The 12,770-nt window shown below is 36.0% G+C and overlaps 1 protein-coding gene across 1 annotated transcript in view; it reads right to left on the minus strand.

The window, feature by feature from the left end:
* The window catches only part of bor (ATPase family AAA domain containing bor), a 59,057-nt gene that overhangs the window by 24,521 nt on the left and 21,766 nt on the right, over nucleotides 1-12,770 (minus strand). Inside the window, exons 2-3 of the mRNA XM_089093584.1 lie at nucleotides 8,382-8,690; nucleotides 1,659-1,824 (exon numbers count right to left, since the gene is read on the minus strand). Coding sequence (XP_088949710.1) covers nucleotides 1,659-1,824; nucleotides 8,382-8,690 — 475 coding nt within the window. The remainder of the gene's footprint in view (nucleotides 1-1,658; nucleotides 1,825-8,381; nucleotides 8,691-12,770) is intronic.

Below are 12,770 nucleotides of genomic sequence, written 5' to 3' on the forward strand. Positions count from 1 at the left end.
GTTCTTCTCTTAAAACTTAGTCTACAGCATCTTTGAATCTAAAAAGTATCATATTACTAAGTAATTTGCTACCTAAAGAGACCAGGCTAATTCCTCGATAATTACCACACTCACTCTTATAACCTTTCTTATACAGTGGTTTATTAGGATTTTCCTAAAATGGCTAGGTGCTTCCCCTTTTTCAAAAATCCTATTCATAATCTTCAGTAATTTATTTCTATTCACGCCTTTTTTCTCTTTCTTCCAAAATTTCTGGCTTCTCTTTAAGCTTTTAAGTATATTTCTTATAGTGATGAAATGAGAAACTATAGAGAAAGTATAGACTACAATTGTTATCATCAATGCTAACTTTAGAAACTGTATCTAATCAGTAACTGAAAGTGATATTCTAGCCAATTTATCCTAAGACATTTTTATTTATTCTTGGAGACATTTTTATTTATCCTTAGAAATACTTAGAGACAGGTAGCTAGAGGGCAAAGATTCCGTTAAAAAATGTCTATTTCACCCTCGTCTTCATAATTACGACAGGCTCAAATTTGGGAGACATGAACAAAATTGACGAGCCACTAAAACCTTCTTTTTGTTGGACTTGGTTCTCTGCAATATGAAAACCTGAGAATTTTCAAAAATCATCGGTACAAAGCCATGAAAATAGGCAAATTACACAAAAAAATATATTAAAAAAATCCTAAGAATGTGTATTTTTTTTTGGAGGGGGGGGGGGTACGGAAGTTGCATGTACCTGAAATCGACCTACAGCATGTAATTGCCAGTTACAGTATGCACTGTAACTACCAACGTAAGTGCAAAAAAAAATTGGTCAAAAAGCGTATCATTAAATCGTCTAGTTAGAAAACTAGTTCTTCCCTAAGGGTTGGGCCTGCGTAAACCTAAGATTGACTCCCTAAAACCTGAGCTTAGCACATTCACCCCCCACCCCCCGACTTTCCTCGCGCATGTGTCTAACAAAAAGTATAAATTATAACATTTTGATGCAAATACGAAATGCAACCATTTGAATCCCCTAGATGAAAAATGTTTCTTCTGTAAAAAAAACAAAAATAAAAAGATTATGTGAGTATTACTTTCCATTAGAAAGTAAGAAAATTTATTTACTTTCCATTAGATCAACAACAAAGAAGTATAATCTGGCATATCCCATTACAAAGCAATAGAGTTCAATTTAATTCTCCTGATTCTGGCTGGCTAATATTCCTTGTTAATAATGCAGAAAGAGGAAGACCAGTCTGATAAAGGATAAAGAGTCCCTTTTTAGATAGTTAAATTTTAGCTCCTTAACCTCACAGAAACTGTTTTACGAGACAATAAAGCGCTAAGAAAAAGCACACAACACATGCACTATAAACATTTCAGCAATTCAATAAAACAATATACTTTCCCAATTTTGTTTCATAAATTTTGTCCATCATCGTCTCTCCTGTGGACAGCTGAAACAAACTATTTTTACTCTAAATAAATATCAGAGCTTGCAAACATGGTTAACTCAAAAGTTTTTGACGACTAAAAATCGGTTTTACCCAATGCTGACAAGCATTATCTTACTCTGCATTATTTTATACCCTGAATATTTCTCAGGCAGGCGGTAATTCACTTCCAATCCCCTACCTCGTTAGGGTGTATAAAATGGAGCTTACTTGATCGACTCCAATGTGGTAGTTCTTTGCTCTCCAGCTTTAACTCGTATCTGTTCAAGAAATAAATCTTGGTTTTCACGATCTACTTTGGCTTTGGCTCTCATTTCAGCCTCAATCCTTTTCTGGTCACTTTTAGCTCTCATTTCCAATTCATATTCAAGAGTAGCTGAAAAAAAAGAACAATCTTAAAAGAAGCAGCAGAAAGAGCAAATTAGATTTTTAGAAATAAAACAGTATCTTAAGCATTTAATCGTGTAATTAAAGACTATAGGAGACACACTAACGAGTAGCTTGAAATTTCTTTTCTTCACTTCTAACAAACTGTCATAGCTGAGATTTATGAAGTGATGTAAAAAAAATTGACTCTTTTGATGTCACTTTCTCTATCTTGTTTTATGACTGTTCTCAGTGAGGACGGACCCTAATTATGGTGCTAGAAAGCTGACTTATAGGAAATCCACTCCCCAGGAAAACTCTAAAACTTGACTTTGACTTTGACTTGACTTCTAAAACTTGACTTTGGAATGTTTTTCCATAAGAATCTCTTGCAGAAATTCAAACGGTGGAAGATCTTTTGCTTTATAACGGTGACAGAAGATACTATAATAAAACTAATTTACTTCTCGTCCGCTATTAAAAGCTAAGAAGTGGAGTACTAACGAAAACAAAAGAAAAATCTTATTTACAGGAAAAAGAAATTTAACAAAAAAACTAAGGTGCTGCAATAACTACCCAGATGAGTGGGTGATTAACAACTAGGGTAGCGTAAATATTTTCTTCAAACTTAATGTTTTGCCTGGCAAAGCCGTTTGTAATATCAGGAACACGAAAATTTCAGAAATTCACCTATTGTTGTATCTGAAAGGCAGGTGCAACAAAAAGTTACAATATCTGAAATATATAATCTTAAATACATAATATTGCGCGAGCCAGACAAAAAACAAAGACCAGCCCGAATCAGGAGAGCAGGATCACAAAAGCTAGATTACAGTTTAGCCAGTACTTTTCTAGCGTTTCTTCCACTGTTTGAGACGGTTTTAGCTTACCCTTACTACCCTAGTCCCTATAATCGAAAGGAAGATAGCAATATAAAATTTTGGTCCCAAGCCACTCGAAAGTACCAACACAATCTATAGAAACTAAATAGCAGTCAAGAGACGCCCCCGGGAATTTAGAATTAAATGCTATGTCTTTGAATTTCTCAACGTTGAGAGTTATTGAGATTTAAGTCAATTTATTGGTAAAGTTGCGAAACTAGTAGGGCCAACTACCGTAAAGCACATTTTGACCAGCTAACAAGCAAAATATGCGAAAATCATTTTTTTTTTGCTACCAAACAGAACGGTGTTCCTTGCACCGATATTTGGAGGGAACATTAGGGGTAGCTTCTACAACCATTCTCCATGCACCGATATTTGAATGGAATAATTAAGGCTGTTTATGAGACTATTTTCCTATTTACATTCTGTTTATACCTCAAATAGAGGCCAAATGAACTCCAAAATGATGTTACTGCCTAAATGTGATGAGTCACACAACCAGGAATGTTGGATGGAGCCCATTTGCCTGCTGTGCACTACAAAGATTTGGAATTTCCTTGTGGTGAGTGTAAGAGGCAGAATGTAATTAATTCTCGTAAATTTAATAATAAATCTGGTAATTCTTCGCTTCATTCGGTCAGCAAGTTTATTTGGGTATCTCACCTTCCTTCGATTTTTACATGGCTGAATGATAAAAGTCATTAACATTTTGAAAAGCATTTTTTTCTTTGAAACATTTTTTCCTTTGAAATCTAAGTCTGTTCATTTAGCTGCAATCAGCAAAGCTCATTTAAGTGTTGACTGTAATCTGGTGGTACACTTACAGTTGCTTTTCCAAATGTCACTATGTTTCTCAATAATCCCAGATATATTCTTTTGCAATAGGATCAGCTATATTTTAAAGTTCACCATGGGCCAGGTTTCTTGTGCTGCCTTTCTTAAATTTCAATGTTAATTTGGGGACAAATACAATTTTCATGCAAAAATGGGTATCAAAACTGTTTCATTTACACTGAAATTTCACGAAATTCTTGTGGCAAAAAAAAATAGGTGCTTTTAAAATTTTTACAAGTAAGGGATAATACAAACCAAACTCAGAGGAATGGTACGCCCATCCCTCTCTGCCAGATATACTACTACTACTAACAACTCGCTGCAGCACCAAGTCACCTGAAGCCAACGCAGCTACGCACGCCCCTCCTTCATCCAAATCTATTCAATCCCTCCCTTTCTACAGCATCCCGGAAAGTTCCTATTTCTCTTAAATCTTTTTTTACGACATCCTCCCACCCCATTCGGGGACGACCTTCTTTTCGTTTGGCCCTATACAGTTGGCCACAAGGCAATCTTTGGCAATCTGTTATCATTCATCTGCAAAACGTACCCCAGCCATCTTAATCGTCCTCTCATTATAGCCCTAGAAAGCGGGATAGAACTCCATTTTCCGTAGGGCTTACTGTTTGAGATACAGTCAGTCAGCCGGGTACCAAAAACAATCCGTAGGCAATTTTCTGGAAAACATCTAGCAAATCCTCCTTTTTTGGGGGCGCCTACGCTTCAGAACTATACTTGACCACTGTCACCACTGTAGCTTCTAATATTCTAATCATGGTTCTAAACTTTTTTCAACTGTGAAAAAAGACACCCGCGGCCTTGGCTATTCTACTTTTAGCACCTTCACTGCACCCACCATCTTTACTAATAATACTACCTAGGTAAGTGAAGCAGTCCACTTGATCGACCTTCTCGTTACACAACATGATCTCTTCCAAATACATTCTTAGACCACACTGGCTATACATGACAAACGAAACTCAGAGAAGAGAGAAAGTAACAAAATGAAAAATAAAATCAAAAAGGGTGAAAAAACGAGGATTTTGTCAGCCAGCGAACCATATGGTTCGCTGGCTGACAAAATCCTCGTTTTTTCACCCTTTTTGATTTTATTTTTCATTTTGTTACTTTCTCTCTTCTCTGAGTTTCGTTTGTCATGATCTCTTCCCCTTCACTTTTTCCTAGTCTTAGCGACCTAGTCTTCCATACATTAATTTCCAAGCCTATTCTTGCAACCTGGACACACAAAACCTCTGAAAGATCATTCATTTTGCTAACACTACCATCTAGGATGCTTCAATCATCAGCATAATCTAAGTCCAGGTGAGTTTTACTTCCCCATTTGATTTTGTGTTCTCCCATCGCCTTCACTTTGCTCTTTAGGAAAACCTTCATTAAACCACTGTATAAGAAAGATGATAAGAGTGAGTGAGGTAATTATCGAGACATTGGTCTCTGTAGGTAGCAAATTACTCAGAAACATTATACTTTTTACAGTAAGAAATGCTGTAGACAGAGTTTTAAGAGAAGAACTAAGCGGTTTTAGAAAAGGTAGAGGATGTGCCGACCAAATTTTCACTCTTAGGTTAAAAATTGAGAAATGCCTGAGTTGTCAAACACATTTGGTCCTCACTTTTATAAATTAGGAGCAAGCATTCGATTCTGTTGACAGAAAAGCTTTAGCAAAGGTCTTATCCTTGTATAGTATACCAGATAAATGCATTAAACTGATTAGTGCTACGTACGAGAATAACACTCCTGCAGTTAAGGTAGGAAATGAGGTTAGCAGCTGATTTTGTATTAAATCAGGAGTTAAGCAGGGTCGTATTCTATCCCCCTTTATATGGATCATCTTGATGAACTTTGTCTTAAGGAGCAAAGGAAAGGCAATGGGAGACCACAGAATCAAATGGAGAGGAAAAAATTTTCCTGGACTTAGGTTATGCTGATGATTTAAGCATCCTAGATGAAAGTGTGAGCAAAATGAATGAACTTTTAGAGGTTTTGTGAGTTCAGAGAGCTAGAATTGGTTTAAAAATTGATATTAAGAAGACTAAGTCACTAAGGTTAGGAACAAGTGAAGATGAAAAAGTGACGTTGAGTTATAAAAAGATTGATCAGGTGGGCAGCTTCACTTACCTTGGCAGTATTATTAGTTCAGACGGTGGGAGCAGTGAAGATGTTAAAAGTAGAATAGCCAATGCTCAAGGTGTTTTTTCACATTTAAAAAAAAAGTTTAGAAGAATAGGAAGATAAGTCTGCAAACCAATATTGGAATATTGGAACCTACAGTGATGACAGTGGTCGAATATGGCTCTAAAGCATTGGCTCTCCGGAAAACAGATGTAGATTTGCTAGATGTTTTCCAGAGAAATTGCCTATCGATTGTTCTGGGTACCCGGCAGACTGACTATATCAAACAGTAGGCTGTACGAAAACTGTGGTTTAATCCTACTTTCTAGGGCTGTAATGAAAGAAAGGTTGAGATGGCTAGGGCAGGTTTTGCGGATGAAGGATGACAGATTGCCGAAGATTGTTTTTTTCGGCCAACTGCCTAGGGATTAACGGAAAGCAGGTCATCCTCGTCTGGGGTGGGGGGATGTCATAAAGAAAAAATTTAAGGAAATGGGAACTTCCTGGGAGGGTGTAAAGAGGGAGGTTTTGAATAGATTGGGATGAAGGAGGAGCGTGTGTAGCTGTGTTGGACTCAAGCGGCTTGGTGCTGCGGTGAGTTGTTAGTAGTAGTAGTAGTTAAATCGCTATGTAGTTCTCCTTTTTCAAAATCAGATTCATAATCTTCAGTAAATCTATCCCCTTGACAACCATTTCCAAGAAACTGATTTACCACACTATTAGCACCTGGGGCCTTATTGTTTTTTAAATCCTTTTAGTAATATCAGTAACTCTTCCTCACAAAATAAATCTTCCTTCACATCCAAAGTGTCACAAAGTTGTTCATTCTTTTCTATATCTTTTCCTGTAAATCTGTCACGGTTTAGCACATTCTCAAAATGTTCTACCCGTCTCTCTTTAACATTTTCTTTATCACTTGTAAACTTGTTTTTTACTATCTTTTACTGGACAAGTCCAGATTGACTATTCCTCTCAATTTATTAACATGTCACTACAATATTTTACTATTATGCAGTCTGGCTGTATCTTCCAGATCTTCGGCGACTTTATCCATGGCCTCCACTTCATACCTCCTTGATTCATATTTCAATGCTTTCTCCAGTTTCTTTAAATTCATCTTTCTTTTATTTATGATCAATCACTCGACAAGCCCCCCTTCCTCTCTATCAAACATGAAGCATTTTCACTAATATTCCTATCTGCGTTTCTAACGTTCTTCCCTAAGACACCATCAGCAACCTTACAAACTATTTCCCTAAAATTATTCCAGCCATCTTCTACATTGTCAAACTTTAAACTCGCTAAGTTTGGTATTTAACTGTTCCTGGAAATTTTCTCTCAAATTGTCATCCTGGAGTCTACTAACATCATGAATTCCCAGAAGGTAGTTACCTTTCCTAAATTTCGGCTTTGAATTAACCCTAGACACTATTAAATAGTAATTTTTACTTTTAACATCAATAACAGCACTCCTTTATACCCTAATCTCTTGTATCAATCCGGTCAGTTTTCTGTTTAGAATAATATAATCAATAAGGTTAGCTGTCTTACCATCATGTGAATACCTTGTTAACTTATGGGCCATTTTATGACCAAATACTATATTGGTTATAACTAGACTGTTCTATCTACAGAATTACCACAGTCCGTAACCATTATTGTTTTCTTTCTCCTTCACCCAATTTATCTAGGCTAGGATAGCATCTATCCCTATTTCTACCAACCTGGGCGTTAAAATCTTCTACTGAAAATACCATATTTCTACCTGGGACCCTGTCTATAAGTTACAGTTGCTGTTAAGTAAAATCCCCGAGTAACTACTATCTCCATCAGTCGGTATCTACAGGGGCCAATACTACGACTATGACTTATATTTTCCACTATGAGTCATAAAATGAGCGATTAGCATCCCATTATTAATATCTTCCCAACCTAAACAACCTTGCCATAACATAAACAACAGTACAACATGCAACAATATTAATCTAAAGAAAAGGAAATAAATTCATGATTATTTCAAATAAAACAGAGGAATTTTCCATTTCAAGTAGGTGGCATTCCATTTCAGATGCAGTGGCATTCAAGTGAGGAGTCTAACCACCATAGACAAAACTAATTAAGTAAACTTAGTGCCCTAAAAACAGGCAAAGGAAGAAGAAGAAATTGTCTGATTCTATCAATCAAATGCTTTAAAAACATGATCGTAATTTAATAAGTTCATCATGTAATATTATCATCCAAAAATCATATACGAACAACCTTACCGATGCTAAGATTCAAATTCAACATGAGCATCATTATCGGAGCAACTTCCTTACAGAAAGTGACAGGACTCTGATGCCTCAGAACTACAGCTTGAGCCCAAGCTCTCCTACAGACCCTTTAGACTGATTGGAAATAAACTCCCCTCCCGTATTTGCAGGCAGGGGCATGATAATGCTTATCTTGGAATAAAGAGGGATTTCTCTATCGTATGAAATGTCCAAAAGTTTTGGGAAAATGCAGCACAATTGAGGTATTTGGGTTAAAGTAAGAACTCTTTTACCACAGAGTCCCTTTCTCCTGAGTTACCTCTACTCCTCCTCAAGATTTACCTCTTCCCCTGAACAATATTCTATTCCTCCTCAAGAAAATGTAAAGGATAGTATTATAAAAGTATATCAATATTTGCCATGCTTAAAATGGTAAAAGCTCAAACCCTTAACAAATCACCCACCTTTTCTCATTTGTTCCTGTTTAGCAACTGATTCCTCTTGTTTTCTTAGGTTGTCTTCATTCACTCGTTGTTGCTGAGCAAGTTGATCTTCATACCGTTTTCTAGCTAACTGGTCCTGGTATTGAGCCCTCTGCTGGTTTGCTTTAGTTTCCTCTTGGATGGTTTTCCTTCTTTCTTCAGCATCAACTCGCTTTTGATCAATTTTAAGTTGCTCAATGTGGGCTTCATATTCTTTTATCTTTGCTAAACTTTCATTTGCTTTAGATTGCTCTTGAATTTTTGTAAGATCCAAAGCTTCTTTGGCATATCCTAAAATTGGATAGTATTTAACCAAGATAGTTCAAGATTGTACAACCCCTTTTCTTTTCATGGGAAAGGACTGGAGTATTCAACAGCATATGTAAGCGCAACCATAACTGGGGCTGGGGGATTATTTTTCCAGTGATATAACTATTAACTATGGGTATAAAATCAGTTTTCAATTAGGATACAACCTGAAAAAAAAAGTTTAATGGGGTTTGGTTTCACACAAAACTCCTTGTGCTTTAAAACTGCAAAAATAAATAGAGTATAGAGAATAATACAGTATCTAGAATAAGCATCGGCACTGTTTCTGTTCTGTTTTCAAAGTACCTGTTTCTGTTCTGTTCTGAAAACAGAACAGAAACAGATGACATTTTTTTTTTGTTTTCCTGTTCTGTTTCTATAATAGCTATTTTGTCCTTTTTCTGTTTTTTTCCTACGTGTTTTTCTTCTGTTCTCGATTTTATTTTAGTGCTACGAGAATGACATATTCAAGAATTTCAGACTTATATAATAGTGCTCTAAATCGTAATTTGAAATTGTAAAGAAGCGTGGTTTTCTTCTTTCATTAATTTGCATAAATACAGCAGCACAAATTTATAAAAATCAGGAAGGGGGAGTGGATTTTTTTTATATTTATACCTTTGAAATATTGATAGATCCAGAATATCTGGTGGAGGGGAGGGGGCTCGGCTTTTCTTTTGGGAATGGACCACGAAAACAGGCCTACATAATCAAAAGCATGCCAACTCATATTCTTAAAACAAAAGTTTGAAGTATTAACAATATTAAACTTATATATTAACTTAAACATATAAGATTCTTTAAGCTTAGTGTTACCAATAAAGGGCTAAGAGCCTGAGAAAAATTACCTGATTTTCGAAAAAGGGGGACCCCCCCCCCCCTCTAAAAGTCAAAGAACCTTAATGAAAATCACACCATCAGATTCAGCGTATGAGAGAACCCTTTGGTAACTGTTTCAAGCTCCTATCTGCTAACATGTGGAAATTCGTATTTTTTGTTTGAAGAAGGCTCACAGATCCGTGTATATTTATTTTGTTTTGTTTTTTCCCAGTGGTGATCATATCGAGCCAATGGTTCTGGAACATCGGGAGAGGGCTTATTTGGAAAAAAATTAAATGTTCTAGTATCCAAAGAGATTGGAATAACGAAAACGATTGGAGGGCGACTAGCCCCTCCACGCCCATTTTCTCCCACAATCGTTATAAAATTTGGCCACTATTTAAGTATAGTAGCCTATTTGTTATTGCGAAGTATACAGATATTTTTCAGGAGATGGGGGATTTTGTGCTTGGGTTGAATTTCCATGGGGATAATTTTCCGTATGAGGGGAAATTTCCAGGGGTGAACCTTCCAGAGGAAATTTTACACTTGGGGGATTTGACAAAATTCATATACAAAATTCTTTTGAGTTGTCTTACTTTCACTTTGCCTACTCAATTTTGCATGTGGAAATATTCCGGGAGAATTGTCCTGGGGAATTTTCACCGTGTTTAGATTTCCGAGAAATAATCTTCTTGGAAGGGAGGATTTTCAGAGTGATCGGAAAAAAAATTAGAACTTCGTGATCGAAAGCAGAATTTTTCAGGGTGAATCTTCTGCAAGAAATTTTCCAGAGGGGGACTTCAGCGAGGATTGAATTACCGTGAAGGAATTTTAAGGGGGTGTACTTTACGTAGGAGGAAGTTTCTACGAAGAATTTCCCATAAGGGGAGGGAATTTTTATGGAGGGTGAGCCAGGTTTACCGACATTATTTGAAAAACGATCAGAAATTAAATTTAAAAAACAAGATTTTTACAACTGAAAGTAAAGAGCAGCATTAAAACTTAAAACGAACAGAAATTATTCCATATATGAAGGGGTTGCCCCCCTCATGCGACTTTCTTTCTCTTTTCATTTTGCAAGAACGACTTCTGAAAAAAAGGCTGTTTAATTACAATAGGAAGCTTTTTTATAAGTACTAAGAACTTTAGCGTAAAGAGCAAGGTATTGAGGAGGCGGCAACTCCTTCATATGAAGAATAATTTCTGTTCGTTTGAATTTAATGTTGCTCCTTGCGTTCAGTTGAAGAAACTTGTTTTTATTTATTTAATCTATAGTAGATCAAGTGTATGGGCTGTAGAAAGTATTTTCTGCCGCAAAGCGACCAAAATTTTCGAAATAAGTCATTAAAAAGTGCAATTGTCCTTATATTTGCATCCATTTGAAAACCTATTTAAGAGAAGAGAATACTTAAAGAAAGTATTATGCAGCAAAGGGTATAAGCCTCTTTGAAATTCAGAATTTGAGAAGTTTCAGTTTACTTATTTGCCAAATGAATGAACTGAATCCATGAATGAATTCAGTAGATAGCCTAGAACAGCATTTTCTGGCAAGAAGTGCTGTTAAAACATGCAAACTACCCTCAAAATATACTTTTTCTTTTGATTTGTATCTCACGTACATTTGCTAGGAAACAATTAATCTTAAAAGGCTGTTTTAAGCCGCCAGACAACAACAAAAAATTTGAATTGGCAATAGTATAACGCTTTCTCAAAAGTGTTACTTTTACAGAAAAGTGCTACCCGTGGGAAGTGTGCAACGCTGACGAGAAGTTAATGAGAGACTAAAAGCTAATGACTAAAAGTTAGAGACTTAAAAGTGAGAGACTAAAAGTTAATGAGAGACTAAAAGCTAATGACTAAAAGTTAGAGACTTAAAAGTGAGAGACTAAAAGTTAATGAGAGACTAAAAGCTTCCGGAAAGAAGAAATCTTTCTGGAAATATTTTCAAACGGTTGATAGCTAAGCCATACTTCTTGTTTTTAGCATAGCTTGCAAAATAAAATGGGATATACAATATACTATGAAGTTAACAAAATAACATTTGAAAAAGAAAAACTTTAGACAAAACATAATTTAGGATTGATGAAATATCTAGGTTTAAAACATATGTTAAATAATTAAATAAAAAACGATTTTAAAAGACTTCATTTCATGGGTTCTTTTGCATTACCTGAGAAGTGATTGATACTGAAATTTGGAGCGAGCAGTTATATGATTATAAAAATGAGAAAACAATAGGCCGACAACAGAAAAAAGGTCAAAACAGCAGTAATTTTGGCAATCCAACTTGCGCTATAGAGAATAATATCCGTTAATTGTGTTCACGTTACTACAGATTGACTTAAACTTCGATCCTCCTTTTCCAGAGGAGAGTGCACATGGGCTCCTTCTCCAAGGAGCCAACGGGCTGTAGTAACTGTTAACTTTAGAAGTATCACCATGTTTAACGTTATATTATGTTTGGATATGACCCACGCAGGTTATTGCGTCGGGTCATAGTAACAAAAAAAAAACCTGAAACCCCCTAAAACAGTGTCGGTGTACTCTAAATGGTGATTTCAATGGTGAACAAAAAGTACACCGTTGAAATCGACTTGGCCGAAAATCTTGTCTAGGAAACTGACAGTCTCTAGGCTTGAACAAGAAGGAAAATCCATTGGCTTGAAAAAACAAGGAAAATTACTTTTGTTGCATGGGAGGCATCTATTTTCCATTTTTCCTTCTCCACAGCTAGCAGGGCACTGCTGCTTAAACATTAACAGATGTTTAAGGGCTCATTTTAAAGGAAATTGTTACATCTAGTGCCGTTTATACTTAACAAAACGTAATATTTAAAATAAATAATTTTTTGGCAAATTAATTGTTTTTTCGCATACAAGATGATGAATGACGTCATACAAGAGTATGTTTTGAAGAGTTACTTCTCTGGGGTACGGTGCCATACTTGACTGACTTTGCAGCCTAATTCCCTGTGGTTCGTCTTTTACCATTCCAACTAAGAAAAGGCCGTAGGTTTTTTCCCGCATGTAATTATCTTTGACAAAAAATGTATTTTGTCAAGCAGCTCAAGAAGAAAATCATGCAAAGTTTTTATGACGGAGCTGCACACCTTATACACCATTCAACACGTACCACTCCATTCTACAGGCATAGACATACAAAGACTACATAAAGACTACTGCCAAGACATAGACGGCACAGACAGAGATCGTCTGCAGTAAAATGAGCACTGTTATCTCC

Source organism: Artemia sp. Qi Xiang Cuo, chromosome 8, assembly GCF_049724085.1.
Source record: "Artemia sp. Qi Xiang Cuo chromosome 8, ASM4972408v1, whole genome shotgun sequence".
Lineage (NCBI taxonomy): Eukaryota > Metazoa > Arthropoda > Branchiopoda > Anostraca > Artemiidae > Artemia > Artemia sp. Qi Xiang Cuo.